Source organism: Typopeltis vanoorti, chromosome 4, assembly GCF_054136105.1.
Source record: "Typopeltis vanoorti isolate ZY-2024b chromosome 4, IOZ_Tvanoo_1.0, whole genome shotgun sequence".
In the NCBI taxonomy this organism is placed as follows: Eukaryota; Metazoa; Arthropoda; class Arachnida; order Uropygi; family Thelyphonidae; genus Typopeltis; species Typopeltis vanoorti.
The window spans coordinates 149,675,465-149,699,538 of NC_143552.1; the positions used below are offsets into that span (position 1 = coordinate 149,675,465).

The 24,074-nt window shown below is 35.7% G+C and overlaps 1 protein-coding gene across 1 annotated transcript in view; it reads right to left on the bottom strand.

Annotated features, from left to right (window-relative positions):
* The window catches only part of ND-75 (NADH dehydrogenase (ubiquinone) 75 kDa subunit), a 282,357-nt gene that overhangs the window by 80,167 nt on the left and 178,116 nt on the right, over positions 1-24,074 (bottom strand). The window contains exon 11 of the mRNA XM_090391511.1: positions 13,414-13,473. Within this exon, the coding sequence (XP_090247637.1) occupies positions 13,414-13,473 (60 nt within the window). The remainder of the gene's footprint in view (positions 1-13,413; positions 13,474-24,074) is intronic.

Below are 24,074 nucleotides of genomic sequence, written 5' to 3' on the forward strand. Positions count from 1 at the left end.
ATTTAATTTTCATAGTGAATGTGTTGGTTACTTTGGGCTGCATGCAATTAATAAATGTCAAACTAATGTGAAACACTTTATATGATATCAATCTTAAGAGGTTGTCAAACATACAAAATTTGAAATCTGGTTTCAGTCAGTCTGCTAGACTGACCAAAAATATTAGTGATGACATTAGAGCAACATGTACACAAATGCTTTTCAAAAATACTCCTCCCCAGCAACTTACTAATCACCACGTTGACATGCGTAAAGGATGATACTCAAGCTTATTGTGTATGAGTATGAATTAAATATTAGTAGAATACAAGTACAATTTCACAGAAAATATTAGTGTGAGTTCAAGAAAGTGCATGGTGTGATATTTGCGTTCAAGACATCAATTAACTGATGAATTCAGGCAAAAATATTCTAAGACTAGAGGCTGGCCGGAGTCAGGTGGAAGTAGTCAGATAGTTGCATATGAGTCATTCTGTGGTTCAGACTGTGGAACCAATTCCAAACAATTCCATGCAGTGAAGGAAGGACAAAAGCTACAACTGCAGTGAGTAACCAATACCTCTGATTATCTGCTCACCGAAACAAGAGTGTTACCCCAGAATCAGCTATGATCTGACCTCGCACTGGCTACATGAACATTGGTACCTGCTTCCACTGTTCATAGAAGGCTTCATGAAGGTGGTCTGAAGGCAGGGTGAGTGGTAGTCTGTGTACCCCTATCTCTATGCCACTGCCACAGGAGAGAGAACATTTTAAATGGACAAGCTCAACATCAACTGGACCCAAGACCAATGGAGGTGGGTATTGCTTACAGATGAGTCCCAATTTGCTCTACAAAGTGATACCATGCATATCTGGAGAGAACCAAGGAACTGTTATCATCCACCTAATATCCATGAAAGGGATGCTTATGGTAGCGTGATGGTTTGAGGAAGCATCTTGTTGGGTGGATACACTGACCTGAATATGATTCCTAGCAGAACCACGAATGCTTCTGTAAAAATAATGATAATTTAAAATTATGAATCTTTTTACAATTGTTCATGCTAGTATATTATTAGTTTTGCTTTCATAACACGATGTTCAGCACTTGCAATGTGCCCGTTATTGATATTATTATTGTCAAAATGAAATGTAAAGCATTTGAAATTTCGATGTACTGAATTCTGATAGTTGTATTATTTATTATTATTACTTATTTAGTTGTATATTACTTTCAATCTTTTTTTATTGTAATTTAAAACTGTTAACTGTTGAGATATCTTTTGTTATGTTTTGTGAAGACATTCTCTTTATGCTAATGAGACATGTCAGCCATTATAGATAACTTCTTGCTTGCCATTTACAGAGAAGTTTGATAGGTGACTGACAGCCTGACAGAGAGAGAGAGAGAGAGAGAGCGTTCAGTATCAGGGTAACATTGAAAAACAAGTAGAGAGAGAGAGAAAATGGAAATTTGAAATGGCAGCCAGAGAATTTTGTTCTTAAGAAATTTTTAAGAAACTGTGACAGTCAGGAAAATATTAATAGAAGATTCCAAAAAGAGTGTTTAGTAAATAAAAGAAGATATTTGAGTAGCCATTCTAATTCAATGTTCGAAGAAACACGGAATGAAGTTTCATCTTCTGTCTTGAAGGACACCACATCTATTTATAACTCTATGAGAAAAAGTAACGGAATAGCTGAAATCTGAAACATCTGAAATAGTAGAGGAAGCTGTTTTTCTTTGGTAAAGAATTGGTGATTTTGAGTCATACTGAATTGTGAGAGGTAAGAATATTTGTATTCCAGTGAGGCAGAGAGGATGATTGGAGCAGGCATATACTAAATAGGGAGATAAAAAAGGATCCCATGGAAAAGAAGAAGAAAATTTTATATTTTTGGAAAGGGCCTAACAAGGAAACTGACTCTGATGAATATTTTGTTGTCATTAAAACATGGTGTTTAGTCTGGTAGACATGATTAAGTATATGTTAAACAATCCAGTAACAGTATTAGTCAGAGAATGAATGATTTCAATTCTTAGGGTAAGAAAATCTCTAAAGTGTAGACTTAATTTGAAGGCCTTGGATTCAGTTATGTAATTTTATTTAAAATGTATATAGCATTTTAGTTACATTAAATGTATATATTTTTTATTTGTATTTTGGAATACATATCCATACTTGAAAAAAGCCATCCAAGGCTTGAAATGTGGAAAGGCAGCATGAGGATGATATTTGGCCAGAAATGCTGAAGTATGGTGGTATAAAAGTCTTACAGTGGCTGCACTGCAACTGCATAGTTCAGAATGCCTGGACAGAGGGACGAATTCCAGACGATTGGAGTAGAGCTCTCATAGTACCCATATATAAAAAGGGAAATAAAACTGAATGTGAGAATTACAGAGGTATTTCTCTACTGAGTGTTCCTGGCAAGATCTATGCAAGTATACTTGAGAAACGGTTGAGAAGAATTGCAGAAGAAAAGCTTGGTGAACAACAAACTGGATTCAGGTCAAATAGAGGCTGTCAGGATCACTTTATAACAAATAGTGGAGAAATCATGGGAATATAACAAAGATCTGTATTTAAATTTTGTCGATTTGGAAAAGACATATGACAAGGTGCCAAGAGAGAAGCTATTCAATACGGTACAGTTATATGGTGTCAATGGGGCATTATATCAAGCAATACTTAGTCTTTATTTGAGTTGTAAGTCAGCAGTTAGAATTGAAGAAAGTACAGGAAGATGGTTTAATGTTAAATCTAGTGTGAGATAAGGATGTACATTATCCCCTCTGTTATTCATAATCTAAATGGATCACATCATGAAGGAAAATGGTATTAAACATGATATCAAAGTTGGAGATGTTAATGTCAGCTCTTCGCTTTATGCGGACGATATTATATTTCTAAATAAATCCACTACAAGTCTGCAAGATTCTCTGACTAAATTGAATAACTGTTGTAATAGATATGGTATGAAGGTCAGCAATAAAAAGACAAAGACAATGAAAATAGGTAGAATCACTGAAAATGTCAACTGTGTTGTGAATGGAGAACCTGTGAAACAAGTAAAACATTTCAGCTACTTAGGCACGATTTTTTGTGAAGATGGTAAATTAAATATGGAAATAGACAACAGAATCAACAAAGCTGGTATGGTAGGAAGTCAATCGAATAAATTTATATGGAATAAGAGAGAAATTAGTCGGAACACTAAATTTGCTGTATACAAGACAGTGTTCAAACCAGTTTTAACTTATAGATCTGAGAGCTGGGCCAGAAGTAAAACACTTGACCAAAGACTAGAGACTGCAGATATGACAGTCCTGAGAAAGATCAGAGGCATGAACAGATGGCATCAATGGCAATACCATATTAAAAATGATGACTTTAGGAAATAACTTGACATTGTCGGCAAGGAATGCATTAGCAGAGCTAATCTCAGGTGATATGGTCACTTAAACAGAATGGGCGAGGAAAGATTAGCAAAACAAGTGTTCTCTGCCAGGTCGGCAGGAAAACAACCCAGAGGAAGACCCAAGATATAGGTGGATTGATACGGTACAAAGTGCCTTAGACAATAGAAATATAAGATCTGATAATGATAATATTGGAGTCTTGATAAGTAACAGACTGATTTGGAGGAAAATTGTAGATAGGAAGTTAGTAATGATGTAAATTTTTCATGTAGTACTATCATACCTGTACACCCCTTAAGGGTACATGGCAGGAATTTGATAATGATGATGATGGTGTTCAAAGGCAAGAAAATTACTTTGATGTCTTTAAAGATAAATTGTTTGTGTGTGCAGTGGAGTTGTCTACCAACAAGACAATTTTTAGCTTTAATATAAGATCCCACTTAACTAACCAATTGTTGAAAATGTCATTAGTCATTCAAGCATTTGCACTAGAACAGTAGTCAACAGGCAAACTTTTGTCACCTTTAAAACACTGAGGATTTTTACTTTTTCACCTCTCATTTCTCACCTTTCATATTAGCACAACAAAGAACTGTCACTTGCTCTTTTGAAGATTTAAATCCTTTAGTACTTTCATTTTTAAACAAATAAGTACTCAGGCACTGCATAAAAAGAGAGTCCTGTTTCATCTGCATTGTAAATACCTTTGGGAGAATATTCAGCAATAACTTTTGGCCACTCAATCTTAATCCAAGCATCAGCTGATAAAAAATCAGCACTTTTTTCTTCTCCATGAATATGCTTGTACACAACATTCTCTCACTTTTTCCACCTGTTAAACCATGCATCAGTTGCAGTGAAATTTTTTTGCCCATTGTTTTGCAAGTTCTTCATTTTGATGCATCAAAGGCCCATTATAATAAATTTAGTTTAATCCTTTATCCAAGTGTGAGCAAACAAAGTTTGCACCTGAAAGTATCTTCAGGACTGGGGTAAGGTGGTACAACACCAGGGCAACTCGTTGCAAAGGTGGAGCAAGCTACCAACACTCCTGTCTCAGTATCTCCTATAATGCAAAACACATCTCCTTGCGGATATGTCTAATGTTATGCATTAAGGGAAGGGCCACTACCCAGACTAGTTTTGACCTTTATTGAGGTCTCTTCAGTGGGAGCCAGGCCCAAGCTGAGATACCAGGCAGAGGCATTCGCAGATCATCTCTACCTATAGGAGTTGCCAAATGGTGTGCCACCTTTTTTTAATAAATTACTCTGGATTTAGAAAAAGATGTTGAAAGTTTATTTTTCACTTGGTTAGAGTATAATAAATTTAGTTTAATCCTTTATCCAAGTGTGAGCAAACAAAGTTTGAGTCTGAAAATATCTTCAGGACTGGGGTAAGGTGGTACATGGGGTAAGGTGGTGTTGTACCACCTTACCCCATTCCTGAAGATACTTTCAGGTGCAAACTTTGTTTGCTGACACTTGGATAAAGGATTAAACTAAATTCATTATACTCTAACCAAGTGAAAAATAAACTTTCAACAAAGGCCCATTAATCGAAGCATTCTTTTCAAGAACATTACTAAACCAAATTTTTAATGCTGATTCAACTTGAGTACCAGATTGGGCTCTCTTCCGATCCATGTTCTCATTAGTAAGAGCTGAAGTTTCAATGTTTCAGCTGTTTTTTAAGATCTTACACAAGAGTGGTTGTGAAATTTTTAAATGTACAGCTGCACTACGCTGACTCATTTTGGACAACTTATCATAGCACTCCAAAATTCTTTGCTTTTCTTGAAAAGATAAATCTTTATGTTTTTTACTTGCTTCTGCCATAATGCTAAGGGCCATTTTAATGAGAACCTAAAGTCAAATTCACTTACTGAAAGAGAACATGAAAATAAATTAAAAAAAAAAATCACAATTAGACTGTATTTATACCCACCTGCATTTGCCTGGAAGATTTAAGATTTATGGAAGATTAATATTAAAAAAAGATTAAGATTAACCACCTGCATTTGCCTGGAAGAAATAAGATTAAAGGAAGATTAACAAAAAAAAAGTCAGATTCTGACGAATTTTCTTTGTGAAATTTTCTCCTGATTAATCTTTATTTCTTAGAATTCTGAGATGCAAAAGGCTAAACATTCGAGGATTTCGATAATAACCAGAACTTTGATTATAATAGACGGATTATTCTTAATTCTTTTAAATGGTATGTTTTGGGACCGACTGATTTTGATAACAATAGCTGATTGATAATATTATCCGCAATCACAATAAGTAGATTCTACTGTTTATTGTGATTAGTGTCTTCTACTACTGTACTGTATCAGTAAATGCATTATGAAATACATTAAAACAAAAAAAACACAAATTTCAGCAATAATATACTATTAAAAACTAATTATTTTAATAAAAAAATATATGGACCTATTGTTCAATAAACAGATTAATATTTTTAATTTCTTAACCACTTGCTTGTACAAGTCACTGATGAGCCATTGGTATTGTAACCTCAAGTGTGGGATTAATACATATAGGTACATACATACGAGTGGCATTGTGTGCCCATGTTGGTTGGGTGTGCTGTCGCGTGAGTTATGCAACCCACACTACAAAATTCACGTCGATTTGCCCGTATGATTCCATTTTTATCAATGTATGAAAGTTTTGAGAGTGCATAGCACATCAACGCTCATCTTAATTGGTCCAATGCAATTAACTTTAGGATAACTTTGGGACCGATTGGAATTTGGTTACATTTAATTTATCAATTAAATGTAACCAAATCAGCATAAAGTGGAGAACAATCTGTTTGTTTTAGGATTTATTAGAAAACGACAATGAACGAGAATGCTCTATTTGGTTGGTATATTTGAATTACTCAAAGGTGAAAATATATGAACCATAGTAATATCTATATTATCTTATATGTAATATCTCTTTATCTTTATTCTCTATATCTTTATTCTATTCCTAATTCTTTATAGCTTTACTCTAATGCGCTTTTTCTCTCTCATCCTTTCTCATTTACTCTATTGCGTATTATTTTTATCTACCCTTCGTACTACAAGTCTTCCTAATTCTTTATAGCTTTACTCTAATGCACTTTTTCTCTCTTATCCTTTCTCATTTACTGTACACATACTATGTTTATCTACCCTTTGCACTACGAGTCTTATGCCTAAGATACTAGAAAATTTATTTAATTCAGACTGCGCCACTAATATCATTTAATTAGCATAAAACTCAATAATACGGCAGGTAGATTTCTCTCTCTCTAACACAAATTCCTTCAATAAAACTTTACACAAACAGTCGTCGTGGTCTATTTTTTTACTTAACTTTACACTTCGGCTATCTCACTTAGTTTTCCGCTCACAAGTCCGATTTATTTAGGAACAGTGCAGTTGTAAAAATAAACAACCAGGCAGCACTCCCTTAACAAAAAAATCAAAACACATTTTATTTACATTACTATGAAATATACATGAATTAAACAATAGGGAGATTGCTTTCTCTATCCATCTATAAAAATTCTTTAGCACAAATTAGAACCTTTTTACTTCAACATAAATTAATCCCTTTAACTCAAAAACCTATTAATGCTTACAAATTTAACTTATTAAACTCCTAGTTTACTTGCAAAGAGGATAGAGTTATTTTTATAAATTTGATATCAATTTCCAACATGCCAATTGGCTCTCTTAAGGACACTTCTTATCACTATTAACCAAAAATCTTAAATGTCCTTCTTTAACAACTATAAGAGGGAATATACAAAAGTGTAACTTACAAAGGCTCTGTATCACACAATCAGGCAAAAGTCTTTCACTAAAAGTTCTATGGCAATTCTTTCATCTCAGATCTCGAGCTTCCTTCAGGAAATTTGGTTTCAGTAGTATCTCATTGGAAAATAGCGGGCTGTAAACAGTGACCTGTGGTACGGTACTCATACAGCTCAGGCAAAATGTTATTCTCCCACAGCGAAAAGAAAAACTTCTGAGCGAAACTGCTTCAGATAATTTACATCGCCTTTTCTCCTCTGCTTTGGCTCGCCGAAAATGCCTGGACGACTGCCGTCTCAAGTAGCTTGAACTCCCGCCTCTAAGAAACTGTAATTGCCGCCAACTGTCTCTTTTGACTATCGAATGGGATTGTTCTCTCTTCTCGGCAACTGGAAGCTCTTCCAATAACTGAAACTGCCACCAACTCTCTGCTTCGGGAATTTACATCGGCTTTTCTCCTCTGGCTTGGGATCGCCGAAATGCCTGGATGACTGGAAGCAGGGAGCTCCGTCTGCGGCCTCTGGAAACCCTCTCTGGCCTAGAAGTCGCCTCTCTCTAGCAACGTCTCGAACCAGGAAGCTCCCTATGCTTGGCTCTGTCCCTTTTTATTAAGTCTTCTCTGAGACCTCGCACGAAGTTTGTAACCCCCAAAGAACTCGACATGACTCTTTCAAGTTCGGCTTGCTTTCTGTTCTCCTCCGCTTTCTTTTGATTATAAGTTGCCAGCCATCAGAAAGTTGTTTGAACCTTTCTGACTGACTTCGGAGGTGTTTACGCATAGTGCTTGTAAGTCTTTTTCATACACAAAAAAAAATCATAAACAACCTTTCTTATGCCATCATGTAGAGCTATTACATAAAGTTCTAGCAGCAAAACATTGCCTTGTTTTTTAACACTCTGAAATAGTCTTATTAAAGGAGTATATACAGTTAACTTCCAAAGGGTTATTTACAAAAATATCTAGTACAAAATATACAGAGACAAACAAGTTATTTTTACAACATTCTCATGGGACTTGACCTCTATAAAAAATCGATGCAATGTACTTTAGAATATTTAAGCTACAATTGAGTTTTTACACCATCATTTATAAGACATGAGAATGGGAAATGAAAGGAAAGAATAAGCGTGAGTAGAAATACTTTCATTAATGCAAACGAATTATTAATAATTAACATTTGTGATATGTGTGTCCCATAAGTTGCTGGGATAGCATGTGAGGCTATAAAGTCTAGGCATGAATAAGTGAATTTATGACAGCATAATTTAAAAAAAAAAAAAAGGATGAGGAGAGAAAAAGAGATTTGTTTGCAAAGTATAAATAACTACCCTATATTTTCGCGTATAATGCGATCCATGTATAATGCAAACTAGAAATTTTGTTTGAAAACTAGCCCTCAAATGCCATGTCCACGTATAATGCCAACTAGAAATTTTGTTTGAAAACTAGCCCTCAAATGCCATGTCCACGTATAATGCGATCGGTTAATCTTGTTCCCTAACATTATAAATAAAACAATACGAATTAATGAAAGAAATATTTATTTTAAAACAAAATGTCAAAATACAATACGAATTAATGAAAGAAACATTTATTTTAAAACAAAACGTCAAAATCCTTTAAATTCTTCTTCATCTTTTGAGTCATCAAACATTTCATTTATAAATCATCTGTAAGCATTGCGTAATCAGTGTAGTAGTTGTCATCGTCAAAAAGTCAAGACTGACTTTTTGCTTACACCAAAGTCTAATATTACTCTCTGCTACAACAAATTCTCTCATAGCAACACTGTTATTGTGTTCTTCCGCAAACTGCACAACACGCAATTTAAATCTTGCTTCAAAAGATGAACGTTTCTGTTGGCTCATTTTCAGGCTAGGTTTGTTCAACGAATAATATTTAAAATGAACTGTGGTTAAACCGATATAATTGTGCTAATATCCCGCCAAGGGAGCAGTAAATTAGCAGTACTTACATTACTGGCTCAATGCACAGATAAGATGCACACTCGGTCAACGAATGCGTGTGCGTCAAGTAGATTTGGTTGCATAGGCATTAGGTAGTATATATTGTGTGTACAAGTCTAATAAGATGTTATATTTTTTAAGATACGCATATAATGCGAACCCCTAACTTTAGACCAGAAATTTTTCACATTATACGCGATAATATATGGTAAGTAATAATAAACAGCCACTAATACATTTAGTAGTTCAGTTAAAAACTATAGGGAGAGGCTAATCCAATTAACTAATAATGTTGATCAGATGATTCATTTAGGTATGGCAGGAATTTTTACTGTGGTTTGATGGAGCAGCAAATCATCTTGTAAAATTTGTTGTGCATGTTATGTATATTTTGCTCCGTTTTCCAAGAATTTTCTTTTGTTTACTGAGATTGATTATACATTTCATGCAATAATAGGATGCATAACATCCAATCATTATCGGAATTATCCACACTTTCGGGAATCCTACATTCATTGTTTGTTTGTTTTTTTAGTGTCAGCAGCTATTTTGTCTTATCAATCTCACATATGTTGGTATTTTGTTGTAGATAAACAACTTCTTATAATACACAGAAGTATTCATTTTTATTCAGGAATAGATAAGTTTTTACTGTCTGTTCTTTCCAAAGACTAGAATAAAAATGTTCCTATACTGTTTAAAAACTTTCCAACCTCAACAGATGCTATGCTACAAAAGTAAGAAATACAATTAGCTTTGTTTATCATTAAATACAGTAAACAGATATTTAACATCTGTGTACTATATTTAGGAACAATTAGTCTAAGACAACTCGAACAACACACTTAATGGAAAAAACACTCTACTTCTGCAGGCTATGCTGTATGCATGCAAACAGAAGAACAGATTTATTGTAGCACTAAACATAATACCTAATTAAACACATTTGTCCTAACATCGCTTTCAAATTTTTAGTTCCAGAAAATATGTGTAACAGCTGTTTATAATACAGCCAATGGATGCAGAAAGCGCCCAATTTATGAAAAGCAAAATGAATGAATATATATATATATATATATATATATATATATATATATAACTTGAAATCAGTTTGAACATAGAGACACTTAACAAATGTTAATTTTAGAAATAAAATTCTACCATGGAAGTTGGACTAACATGCCATATAAGCTTTGTAAAAATGCAACTGCTTGATGCAGATTGTAGAACGTCTAGACCACTAGACATTCTATCATCACTTACATGTGTAAATCCAATAAACCTTTTGTGTATTTGCCCATTACGGACAAAACGGAAAGTAGTTGATAACTCCGATTTTGAATTGACATCAGAGGTTTCATTCAGAATAATGGCCACAAATGTAGGGTAGCAATTTCTTTTTTTATAGCATCTTTAACCACACCAGATATAGTGCCAATGATATTATTTTCAACTGTGGAAGATGTCCCTTGAAAAACAGTCGAATTCTTTAAATGATGACTCTCTAAAAGAGGATCATACTCATGGAGCACATTTCCTCGATTAGCTGAATCTTCAGACTCATCATGAAAGCAAGGACTTCAAAGGAAGTCCTTAATTAGCCAAATAGCATACAGAATTAATTAATCTTTTTAAAATGTCTATATTTTTCTTCACCTGTTCATTATGATGGGTAACTAACTTCAATTTTTCTTTGTTTGTCAATGAGAGTGTCAATTCTTAGTTTTCCAAAAATCTTGAGATTTAAAAATGATTGAACATGTGATTGGGAGTGCTCACGTTTTGCATTGCTGCTGTTAAATGATTAAGGTCAGAATATCCATGCTTATTCAAATGCCTTTCTCTCTGGAGAGCCAACAAAAAAGTCTTGACTGCACTTCACATCCAGTTAATCATTCCACTGGTATTGTGAAATAGAGAAGTGTCTCATATACTCAGTTTTTGCATCTTTGTGCTTGCTCAGTAAATTTGGAAAAGGAGGGAGGCTTACCTCCTTCGAGTACAGTCATACAATCCACAAAAGTTCTGGCAGAAAACAAGACATTCAGTAGATTGCCAACACTGCTTCCCATTGTAAACATGGGCAAAAGAAGTTATAAATTTATGGAATTATACGTAGGCTGTTCAATAAGTTATGACTATATTTATACAGAAAACAGATTACCTTTAATCGTCATCATTTGCATGGTCTTTTTCGAAGTAACTAGTGTGAGACGCGATGCATTTGTCCCAACGTTGCGTCCACTTCTTAAACACACGTGAAAGTCCGTTTTTTGAGAGTTCTTTCAAAACTGCCTCCGCAGCTTTTACACTTGCTTTGTTGCTTTTGAAATGGCGGCCTCTTAGTGGTTTCTTGAGCTGAAGAAACAGCCAGAAATCGCACAGTGCGAAATCAGGACTGTATGGAGGGTGTGGTAGGATATCTATGTTGTTCTTCTGCAAAACTTCCACTATGCAACCAGCAATATGTGGCCTTGCATTATCGTGGTGCAATAAGAAGCCATTCTTCAGCAGTGGACGTTTCCTTTTGACGTGCTGTACCATTGTCCGTAAAACATCCGCATAGTATGAGTCGTTTACAGTATTCTACAGGTTCTACAGCGTGTTGGTAAACAATGCCTTCATAGTCAAAAAACATTATGGTCATAACTTTACCAGCTGATTTTACAGTTTTTGCTTTCTTGGGGGTAGCCGAAGACAGATGCTTCCATTCACTGCTTTGTTGTTTCATTGTAGGGTCATAGTGATACAACCAAGCTTCATCTGCTGTAATGATGCATTTTAAGAAGTTGTCGCCTTCTTGTTCCAGTCTTTCTTTCCATTCTGTGCACATATCCACTCGATGCTGCATTTGCTCCGGTGTCAAGAGTTTTGGAATCCATCGGGTGCAAACACGTTTCAGTCCCAAATGTTCAGCCATGATTGAGTGAACACTTCCCACAGAAATATTCAGGACAACATGCAGCTGGCATACTGTAATTCCGCGATCCTCCTTGATGATAATCGCTGCTGTGTTGATCATTGTCTCTGTGATGAATGTTGAAGGTCTTCCCTCACGTTCAAGATCTTCCACATTTTGCCTTCCTTTCTTAAAAGTTTTATGCCAGCGAAAAACACTTGCCTCGACATTGCTTCATCGTGGAAAGCTTCGCGTGTCATGTTAAAAAGTGTCCGATGCCGATTTTTGCAAACGCACACAAAATTTAATCGCATAACGCTGTTCCAAGGACGCTTCCATTTCGATGACTGGTCGCGGCTCGTAGGTGCGGCGAAACAAGCTTGCGTTTAGTCACGTGACACTCTGGCACATCAGCCCGTATACGCCATCTATCAACATCTTTTGTTAATACAGACAGCAACATTTCTTTATTCTACAGAAATTAATATTGTGATGAGTGGTTTCGCGACAGTAAAATTAGTCTTATTACTTATTGAACAGCCCTTATATTAAAATCTTGCCTATATTATATATAAAAACTTGCCTATCTCATTAGTTCACACTTTATGCATGCAAAACAGCTGAAACTGTTTTGCATACATAAAGTGTTTGCTGAAACAAAAACAGCAACTCATGACAAATGACAATGTTCAATTGGATTGGTTGACACAATAACCAATCACAGCCACTCTGTGCTACTGTCTCAGAGCTCATCCAGCCTCGCCTTCTCAGTGGTTTAAAACTACTAAAATGCTAAGAATTTGACCTGCTGCACTCTCTTTATATCTTTTCAAAGGGTACAAAGGTCTATGTATTTTGAAAACACACCAACTATTAGCATGAATGTGATACAATGTTTACCCATTGAAAAGTGCCCTCTTTATGAAGCATTAGTATATTGTGTTTAATTTTAGGAATCACGCTAAGCCAGGAAACAATTAGGGGAGTCTTTAACGGGAGTAAATACAAAAATATAATATCGATAATACTGATATTTTATGGATGAGAACCGCACATCTAGCACACCTGGAATATTCGCCCTTGATACATACATATACACATTTGTATGGAAAGGCACTCAGTGATTTACTGTATTAATTAAATTCTTTAATTTATATAGTGCAGCAAATAGGAATGAGGTACAATATCATGGTAACAGAATCTACATACATTTTACTGATTTAATATTGTTACATAATAGTAACTATATTATGTACAGCAAGAAGATACAAAATATAACATTAAACTACCAGTATATTCTGAAAATTTAACAACTAAAATTTCACTTTTCAAATGCATACTCACCTCGCAATCTACTAAACTTCCTACAACACCAGCAATTTCATTTCCAGAAACTGATTTCAACTGGAAATATATGAAATTTATTTATCTAATAAAATAATTTATCAGAGTAACTTAAAAATGTTTAGCATATGCAAAAGTCAGATATAACATGTAAGGAAAGGAAGAACACAAGTAAGTAAACCACATAAAAAGGGGAATGGTAAATCCCTTTATGTTTTAATAGCCGGGTATGAAACTCAGATCGAAATCCATAGAGTTTCATGCCGAAAAAACTATCGGCAGGCCCAAGTAATTAACATGTTTGCCAGTAAAATAGCCTTTCAGTTATTAAATAAGTAAACCATAGTTTCTCATTAGCAATTTGTTATTTGGTTCATGCACTCAACTCATCAGCTTGAACTCAAAGATGAATACTATGCAATTTACTGTATATGCATTACAATGAAAAATAGATACACTTTAAAAGTTATACAATATTGTATACTTACATAATACCATCCAGTCACTCATCTATAAATAACAGCTTTGTTATTTACACTGTGATAAAGTAATACCATACACTATTATATAAGTCAACTCTGGAAAATATATGCACCCTACCAATGGCATTCAATAATGCAATAAAATTAAAACTCTGATACGAGCGTAACTTAGTTTATTAACAATTCTATGTACAACTTTCAAACTGTTGATTTCTGTGGCAGAACACCATTACTGATGAGGCCAGATTGGTCTTGGACTGAGATGAGGTAAGGCAAGTATATACATCTGTATTTCTTCCTTTTCTATTAACTTGCCTTTATTCATGTTCGTCTAACTGGAGCAGAAACTAATTCAGTCTTACCACTCAAGGTTGCACAAATAATCAAGGTCTTCGAAAAACTTGAATGCAATATGTTATATATTCAATGAATTATTCAGCTAATAATATAAATAATAATACATTTGATTTAGATTTCTTTTAGATTCATTATTTATACTATGGATAAATATGGCAATATTTATACTATGCTGTAACAAGAAATAATAATCACTGGTAGAAAAATATAAACAGTTTTAAGTTTTATTCATATAACTATTTAATAAAATTGCTTGTTTACATATAATAATGTTTATGCATAATATCAGTATATAGACAATTGGCATCATCAGGAGATAAAAACACTAATATGTTGTTCAGTCTTAATCATATAACCTTGTGAACTTTAATGTACAAAAACACAGTTCTAATTTCTCACAAGAAACATCTCATGTTACTTCCTCTTGCTTTTAATAACTGTGTACTTTTCTGCTAAAGGAATTATTTTTCACCAAATTAACTGTTAACACTGTGTAAATCTCAAATTCATTCATTCATTCATTGAATGCTGCCCATAATATTTGGAATAGTGCACCCAAAGCCTCACTAAGACTGCTTGATGGCATTCAAAAAAAAAGGGGGGGGGGGGATCAGAGATGATGAATTATTATTATGGGGCTACTCCATGGAGTCCTTAAACTAATCAAGGGAGGCCCTAAACAGCATGTCAAGAACTAACTGTGAACTCATTAACAGTCATGGCACCCACCCAAGACTATGGCAAACTATTCCATTCATTCACTACTCTCCAAGCAAAAAATCTAGTCTGTACACTTTTTTAACTACACTCTTGCTCAGTTTCCAAGGATGGCCCCTAGTTCTTCCACCACCAGACCTGTTCTGAAAAATTTCCTCTATATTAATCTTGTAAAAACCATTCAGTAATTTGTATGTTTCAATCATACGCCCCCTTTTCCAACTGTCAACCAATTCTGTAACTGACAAATCTTCAACCTGTCATCATAAGGTTCATTCCATAGACCTGCTATCATCTTGGTCACTTCATCTTCATCATCACCAAAAAAATCCAGGTGACCATATCTGTTGACAGCAATTAAGATGGGTTCTTAATAAGGCTCGATAAAGAAGCATAATAACCTGCTTGTCTCTGCTCATCAGGGTATTACTTCAGTAACCAAGTAATCTGATGAGTAGCTTTAGCCACTTTTGCAATATGCCCTCTAAACTTTAACTCCCTATTAACTAACACCCCTACAAATCCCTGGCTTTGTCAATTTTCTGGAGTACAGTTCTATCAATATGGCATACAGCTGGTAATCTTTTCATCCCAAAATGCATAACATTATATTTTGCCACATTAAACTGACATCTATTCTCTTTTGCCCAGACTGCCAAGTCTATCCAATTATCCTGCAAAATTTTAACATCATCAGTTTGCTCTACCTAATTTTGCATCATTGACAAACAACTGAACAGTTCCTCTCAGATCCTTTCCTATGTCATTAATGTACAAATTAAATAGTAGAGGACCAAGGACCGAGTCCTCTGACATGCTACTAGTTACAGGCCTTCTACTAGACTCTACTCCCGAATATTCTCTGATATCTTTCCATCAATTCCACATTACCAACTTTATATCCATTCCTGTGTGCTGCAATTTACTGATTTCATGCGGTATCCTGCGAAAATCTTTTGCAAAGTCCAGCAGTATCACTGTAAACCCATTATTTTTATTCAACTCAGCTGTCACTGTATTATAAAATGTGAGCAAGTTACCGAGGAATGACCTACCCTTCACAAACCGCCCACTATACAATATCCCATTTTTTTCTATCCATTTCAGTATTTTGCTCTTGACCAACATCTCTGGTACCTTGACAAAAACTCCTGATATGTTGATCAGTCGATAATTTGCTGCATCAGTCTTGGAGCCTCCTTTATGCAACGGAACTATTCCCCCCCCCTTTCTAATTAAATTCCCTCCACAATTTTCTTTTTCTTTTGTACCTCTAGCTTAATGATGGCATCCATCCATTTAACTCTCACTTGATTTATTCTCCTGACTCTAGGGTGCAGTCTGCTATTACTTCTCTTAAACACTCCTTTACCACTTCCCATACACTATCAACATCCAGCCCTTGCAGTTTCACATGCAATGGAACTGATCCAAGCAATCTCCTGACTTTGTCATACCTACCAGCCCTGTAATTCCACATACACCCCCCCCCCTCTTAACTGAATATTCAACGCATTCAGCCACCTCCCAGATCAAACCATACGATCACTCTCAACAACTGATGGCAATGTGGTCATATTGGTAATGGACAGATTCTCTGATGTAATTACTAGACATAGCAGTCTCAAATACCTAGCACATTCCATCACATGCTGCCTCAGGTAATTATTCTTTAGTAACTGCATAAATGCCATTTCCTTCCACCCATGTGTCCTCTTCTCCTTCCAATCCTTCAACCCATAGTTGAAGTATTCCCCCCACAATAATTACCTGCCCTCCACTAATTGAGCTTATCTGCTGATGTATACTATCTCCATCATCCATTACATCCTTTGGTCTATAGAAGTCCAACTGTACATTTTGCTCTGCAGGCACTATCTCTCCCCAGATAGCCTCAAATGTGCTATTTCATAGGCCTGCAGTTAAACTTTTACTCCCTTCGGTTGCAGTTCATCAGTTATTATCAATAATGCTCCTCCCCATTCTTTCCCCCCTATACTCCCTGAACCCACCATAACCTTCACAGATCTATCCTACTAACTATATCATCTTCTGTCATGTCTCACTAATGCCAATAACCTTTGGCCAGGAGAACTCCTCCCCCCTTGTTCCAAATGCTCCTAGCATTAGTCTACATGAAGTGCAAAAGTATCGAGTGTCAGGACAGTGGTAGGCCTAACTCATAGGCCTGCAGTTAAACTTTTACTCCCTTCGGTTGCAGTTCATCAGTTATAATCAATAATGCTCCTCCCCATTCTTTCCCCTCTATACTCCCTGAACCCACCATAACCTTCACAGATCTATCCTACTAACTATATCATCTTCCGTCATGTCTCACTAATGCCAATAACCTTTGGCCAAGAGAACTCCTCCCCCCTTGTTCCAAATGCTCCTAGCATTAGTCTACATGAAGTGCAAAAGTATCGAGTGTCAGGACAGTGGTAGGCCTAACTATCCAACTCTGGTTTGTTACCAGCAGTACTAGCTTAGGCATTTTATGCACATTATTGCCTATCCAACTCTGGTTTGTTACCAGCAGTACTAGCTTAGGCATTTTATGCACATTATTGCCTCAGTGATACCTGTGTATCTGCTCAACAGCTTCCTCCCCACCAATCCAAAGCTCTAGTTTCCCTGATTTTGCACATCCACTGTAACTTCATTCAGCAACACTTTTTCCAGACTCTGAACATCAAATCCACTCACATGCAAACTATCCTTCTTGTGCAAGTCCATTTGTCCATCAAACTCACTCCACACACCCACAAATTCCATCCTATTCCTGCTGCATAACCTATGCATCGACTCATTTGCTATTATGGCCCTCCTTCTCAGGAATTCTGTAATATTGTGGAAACAATTTTAACTCTCTCACTCTTTTCTTCTGCTACTTTCAGTAACTCTTTCATACCATACTTTTCTTATTTCAAACCATTCCTTTCAGATAAAACAATCAACTCTTCCACTTTAATCCTTTTCTGCTCTAATATTCATTAATAATTTATTAATAATAGATTATAATATATTATTAATAAATTTTGAAATTTTTTTATTTCATAACTTATTAATATTTTTATATTTTAGATTATATTTTTTTCTGAAACTGATCGAATTATCCACCAAGAATTTCTTGTGGTGAGGTTCTCTGCAAGGAGAGAAAAATCAGAACTCCATGGTGGACACAGGAAGTTAAAGAGGCAGTGAGGAAAAGAAGAAAGCATATCAAAAGTTCCTGGCAAATAAGTCATCTTGTGCTCTTAGAGAATACAGAGACAAATGTAAGAAAGCTAAATACTGTGTAAAACTAGCTAAACAAAAGTCATGGGAGGACTTTGACAAGAACATAGAAAATAAATATCAAGAAGGTGGCAAAATATTCTGGAGGTTGTTGAAGAAGCTTAGAAATGGAGGAAAGAGTGCTGTAAAAGGAGTTAGAGATGATAAAGGTGACATGAAAATGGGAGAGAGATATATCCTTGAAGTATGGAGTAATTACTTCAAAAAATTGCTAAATTAAACAAGCAGTGATAGCACAGTGGTAAAAAATACTCAACAAGCATACAGTCAGGAATACATATCCATACTTGAAGTAGAAAAAGCCATCAAAGGCTTGAAATGTTGAAAGGCAGCAGGAGTAGATAATATTTGACCAGAAATGCTGAAGTATGGTGGTATAAAAGTCTTACAGTGGCTGCACTGCATAGTTCAGAAATCCTGCACAGAGGGACGAATTCCCGATGATTGAAGTAGAGCTCTAATAGTACCCATATATAAAAAGGGAAATAAAACAGAATGTGGGAATTACAGAGGTATTTCCCTACTGAGTGTTCCTGGCAAGATTTATGCAAGTATACTTGGGAAAGTTGAGAAGAATTGCAGAAGAAAAGCTTGGTGAAGAACAAGGTGGATTCAGACAAATAGAGGCTGTCAGGATCAGATTTTCATTTAAAGACAAATTGTTGAGAAAGCATGGGAATATAACAAAGATCTGTATTTTTTAAGTTTTGTCGATCTGGAAAAGGCATATGACAAGGTGCCAAGAGAGAAGCTATTCAATACGCTACAGTTATATGGTGTCAACGGGGCATTATATCAAGCAATACTTAGTCTGTATTTGAGTTGTAAGTCAGCAGTTAGAATTGAAGGAAGTAAAGGAAGATGGTTTAATGTCAAAAATGGTGTGAGACAAGGATGTACATTATTGCCTCTGTTATTCATTATCTATATGGATCACATTATGAAGGGAAGTGGTATTAAACATGATATCAGAATTGGAGATGTTAATGTCAGCTCTTTGCTTTATGCGGACGATGTTATACTTCTAAATAAATCTGCTACAAGTCTGCAAGATTCCCTTACTAAACTGAATAACTGTTGTAAGAGATATGGTATGAAGGTCAGCAATAAAAAGACAAAGACAATGAATATAGGCAGAAACATTGAAAATATCAAATGCATTGTGAATGGAGAACCTATAGAACAGATAAAACAATTCAGCTACTTAGGCACGATTTTTAGTGAAGACGGTAAATTAAATATGGAAATAGACAAACAGAATCAACAAAGCTGGTATGGTAGGAAGTCAATTGAATAAATTCATATGGAATAAGAGAGAAATTAGTTGGAACACTAAATTAGCTGTATACAAGACAGTGTTCAAACCAGTTTTAACTTATGGATCTGAGAGCTGGATCAGAAATAAAACACTTGACCAAAGACTAGAGACTGCAGATATGAGAGTCCTGAGAAAGATTAGAGGTGTGAACAGATGGCATCAATGGCAATATCATATTAAAAACGAGGATATTAGGAAAAAACTTGACATTGTCAGCATCCAGGAATGCATTACCAGAGCTAATCTCAGGTGGTATGGTCACTTAAACAGAATGGGCGAGGAAAGATTAGCAAAACAAGTATTCTCTGCCAGATTGGCAGGAAAACGACCTAGAGGAAGACCAAGATATAGGTGGATTGATACAGTACAAAGTGCCTTAGACGATAGAAATATAAGATCTGATAATGTTGGAGTCTTGACAAATAACTGATTTGGAGGAAAATTGTAGATAGGAAGTTAGTAATGATGTAAATTTTTCATGTAGTACTATCATATCCTGTACATCCCTTGAGGGTACATGTCAGGAATTTGATGATGATAATGATGAATTTGTTCCTTAGGACACAACAGTGAATGGTCAGGTCAGTGTTATTTAGGAGTAATGCACTCTTTGTATGCCTGCATGCAATGTGTCAGGAAAGAACTGTTCCACAACAACAATTGGTTTCTACTGCATGACAACGCACCCGCACATTGTGTGCTGCATGTGAAGCAGTTTTGGCTCAGAAGTTGATCTGTGTGACTGAACATCCCTCACCTCCTATTTGCCAGAGTTAGCTCCAGCAGACTTTTTTTCTCTTCCCAATGATGAAGTGTGCCGCATAAAGGAGCACTTCAGCAACATTGAGGACATTCAACAGGGTGTGACTTAGACACTGAAGAAGGTTCCCATTCAGGACTTCTACCGTACCTTCAAACACCTGTACAACAGATGCAAACATCGTGTGAAGTTGGAGAGAGATTATTTTGAATCTGTGTAATTGACAATTCTAAATATAGTTCTTCGTTTTGCAACAATTTACATAAAAATTGTTGTTGTCATTATTTAACAGACATACAATGTATTATATGAGCTCTGTCAACTAAGATTTAATTACATCATATTTCTGATAAGGGTGATGATGTGAGTTAGAATCAATGTATTTACCAGAATGAGTTTGTCTTCAATATACTGAGAACTATAGATGACCATTTAGTTGATGTAGAATGAAAATATCAAGAAAAGGAAGACAACTGTTATCTTCTACTTCCAGGGTAAATTTGATTCTTCAGTTTATTGAATTAATTTTTTCACATAATTCATGAAGATTGGACAAGGAGGAGTTCTAAACAGGAAACACATCATCAACATATCTGTAACAAACCAATGGTTTAGCTTCCAGAATAAACTGTACAAACAGATAGAGGGAACAGTTATGGGATCTCCCCTTACCCCAGTCTAGCTAATTACTTTATGAAATATTTCAGACAACATACTCTGGATTTTTTTTTCATATAAACCATCAGTTTATTATATTCTACATATATATAGAAATTCTACATCTATATATATGTAGAAATTCTACATTCTATATAGAAATTCTACATCATTCCTTCTAAACAACCTATGTATTGATTCATTAGCTATCAATACCCTCCTCATTCGCCTCTATCATAGCAGGGCAGGAGACAATCACCACCTTCTTGCTTATCTTCCATGTTGTATTCTGTCAAAAGCCTTTGCAAATCCAAAAGTATCATGGTGTATCCATCCCCTTGTCTAATTCAGTGGTAACATTATATAATATGATATGATATGACATAATAAAATATGGCATTTGATACCACAATTCCAGCCTATTCAAATCATTCTGCAAGTATTGCATATCATTTGTAATCCTGATTATCCTGCCTATCTTTGCATCATCAGCTAACAACTGTATTCTACCTATCAAATCCTTTCCAATATCATCAATGTAAAGAATGAATAACAATGGATCAAAGACAGATCCTTGTGGAACACCACTGGTCACCTTAAATCTTGCAGACTCACATCTCTATATACCACTTTTTGATATCTTTCAGCCACCATCCTCTTATCTACGCTAATATTTTATAATAACCCAATCCTCAGCTAACGCCTTTTATTCCTTTACCAGGAGTAGGTGAGGCCTTTATACCCTATCTAGCTTTTGGAGACTGAGTTGGCAGTTCAATCTCCACCGGTAGCCAATCAGAGATAGTTGGCCCATGTCTATCACTAATTATAGCAGCCACCGATGAAGAGCCTGGCAAACAAGTGCTGCCATCTCTTGGTACCTAACCCTAACAAGATATGCTACTGTCTGAAATAACGTGGGTACTACGGTCAATTTTCTTGAGTTTACGGGATAAAAAACCCGAGTTTTCGGGAGGAAAAACCCGCTTGCCCGTGCCAGAGATCGGCTAACTTGGGAATCGGTTAAAGAAAGGCTTAGAAAAAGTTCCTCCAGTCGGCGACTAGACTTGAACTTAAATCTGACTTCGAGCAACCAAGCCCACTTCTACTGAGCTACACAGGCCTATATATTCTCCAATTTATGCAATAATCTTCCATGCAGTATCCTGTCAAAAGGCTTAGCAAAATCCAAACATAGCATGGTGTATCCATTCCCCTTCTCTAACTCAACAGTAATGTTATAAAAGTGAGCAAGTTGCTTAAACATGATGTTCCCTTAGTAAACTTTGTTCATAGAAATACACTTTTATTAATACAGACCAGTATTTTACAAATAAACATTTATTAAAACCTACCAGTTTCGCCAGCAAACTGTCTGGCTTTTTCAAGGTATTACGGAGATATGAAAGTAAATGCAAATTAAAAGGAACATAAAAAACGTTGTAAACCAAACTAGTATCTATGGTTACACGTTTCGCGTGACAGAGATGGCTTATTGTTCTTATTCATTATCACGCATGCGCGTTTGTTGTAGACTTGCAATGTGATTACTGGCCAGCTGCAGTTCAGATTGACTGAGAGAGAGGATCAAGTTTTTCCACGAACTGTTGAGAATTATACCCTGATTTCTGTTGAGGTTTCCGCCTCAACAGAAATCAGGTGACGTAAAAAAAACGTTGGTGACGTAAACCACAACAGAAGCATTTCTTCCGGCTTAGCACATCATTTCTGCACGTCTAACCACACGATAGATTGGCAAAACAGCTCCATGCCATATCTCGATGACGACTACAGGCATCGTGTTTTTAAGGAAGCCACAATAGTACTAATAACCGGCGGAAACCTCAACAGAAATCAGGGTATAATTCTCAACAGTTCGTGGAAAAACTTGATCCTCTCTCTCAGTCAATCTGAACTGCAGCTGGCCAGTAATCACATTGCAAGTCTACAACAAACGCGCATGCGTGATAATGAATAAGAACAATAAGCCATCTCTGTCACGCGAAACGTGTAACCATAGATACTAGTTTGGTTTACAACGTTTTTTATGTTCCTTTTAATTTGCATTTACTTTCATATCTCCGTAATACCTTGAAAAAGCCAGACAGTTTGCTGGCGAAACTGGTAGGTTTTAATAAATGTTTATTTGTAAAATACTGGTCTGTATTAATAAAAGTGATTTCTATCTATAAAAACGACCAAAAATGTATACCTTGAAAACTTTGTTCATACTTTGCAATGAACCTTAGTTCATTGCAAAGTATAGATTCTCTGTCAACTCATTTCTGCATGTGATCTCTTACCAACTTTTCCAAAATCTTCACAACCACGTCAGTTACTGCTAGGTTGCTAGTTACACACTAGTCTTCGGACTGCCCTTGTGCAATAGGATCATCATACATTCTTCCTACTCCTGTGGAATCTTTCCTGTTTTCAGACTCAAAATTATATAGACTTGTCAAAGGAACAGTCAGTTCAGTTGAACACCCTTTTAGCATCTATGCTGATATCCGATCAGCCAGTATTACCAAACTTTTAATCAGTTTGTACAACAGCTCTAATACTGCCTCCTCATACATGTGGGTTTCTTAATTGAGTGAAGAAGTACCAGTGAGCTCAGTGTTGCATACGCCAGGGAGCTTTTAGCAAAATGGACACTTATTAGTTGTACAATCTCTTCTGCTTTTGCCATCTGCATACCATCCATACTGACAAGAGTTATTCTTTTATATTCATTCTTTCTTCTTGCAACATAATGATAGAATTCTTCTGGGTTGTCTTTAGCTTGCAGAGCCCATTTCTTTTCATACAATAGTTGTAACTCTTTTGACCTGAGCCTTATAATTTTCATAACTGACATTATCCTTGTGCACATGGTATTCCTTCCACATAATCTTTTTCTTAAGACTATTTTGCTTAATTAAAAATGCACATCTATTTCATCCCACTCTGTTTATTCCTTGAGTGCTAGGGATACATTCCAATACTGAATAAGTTAAGTACATTTTAAATGCTAGCCATACACTTCCTAAAACCACCATTCCAATCTTAGCATTGCTGTTTAATTTAATTT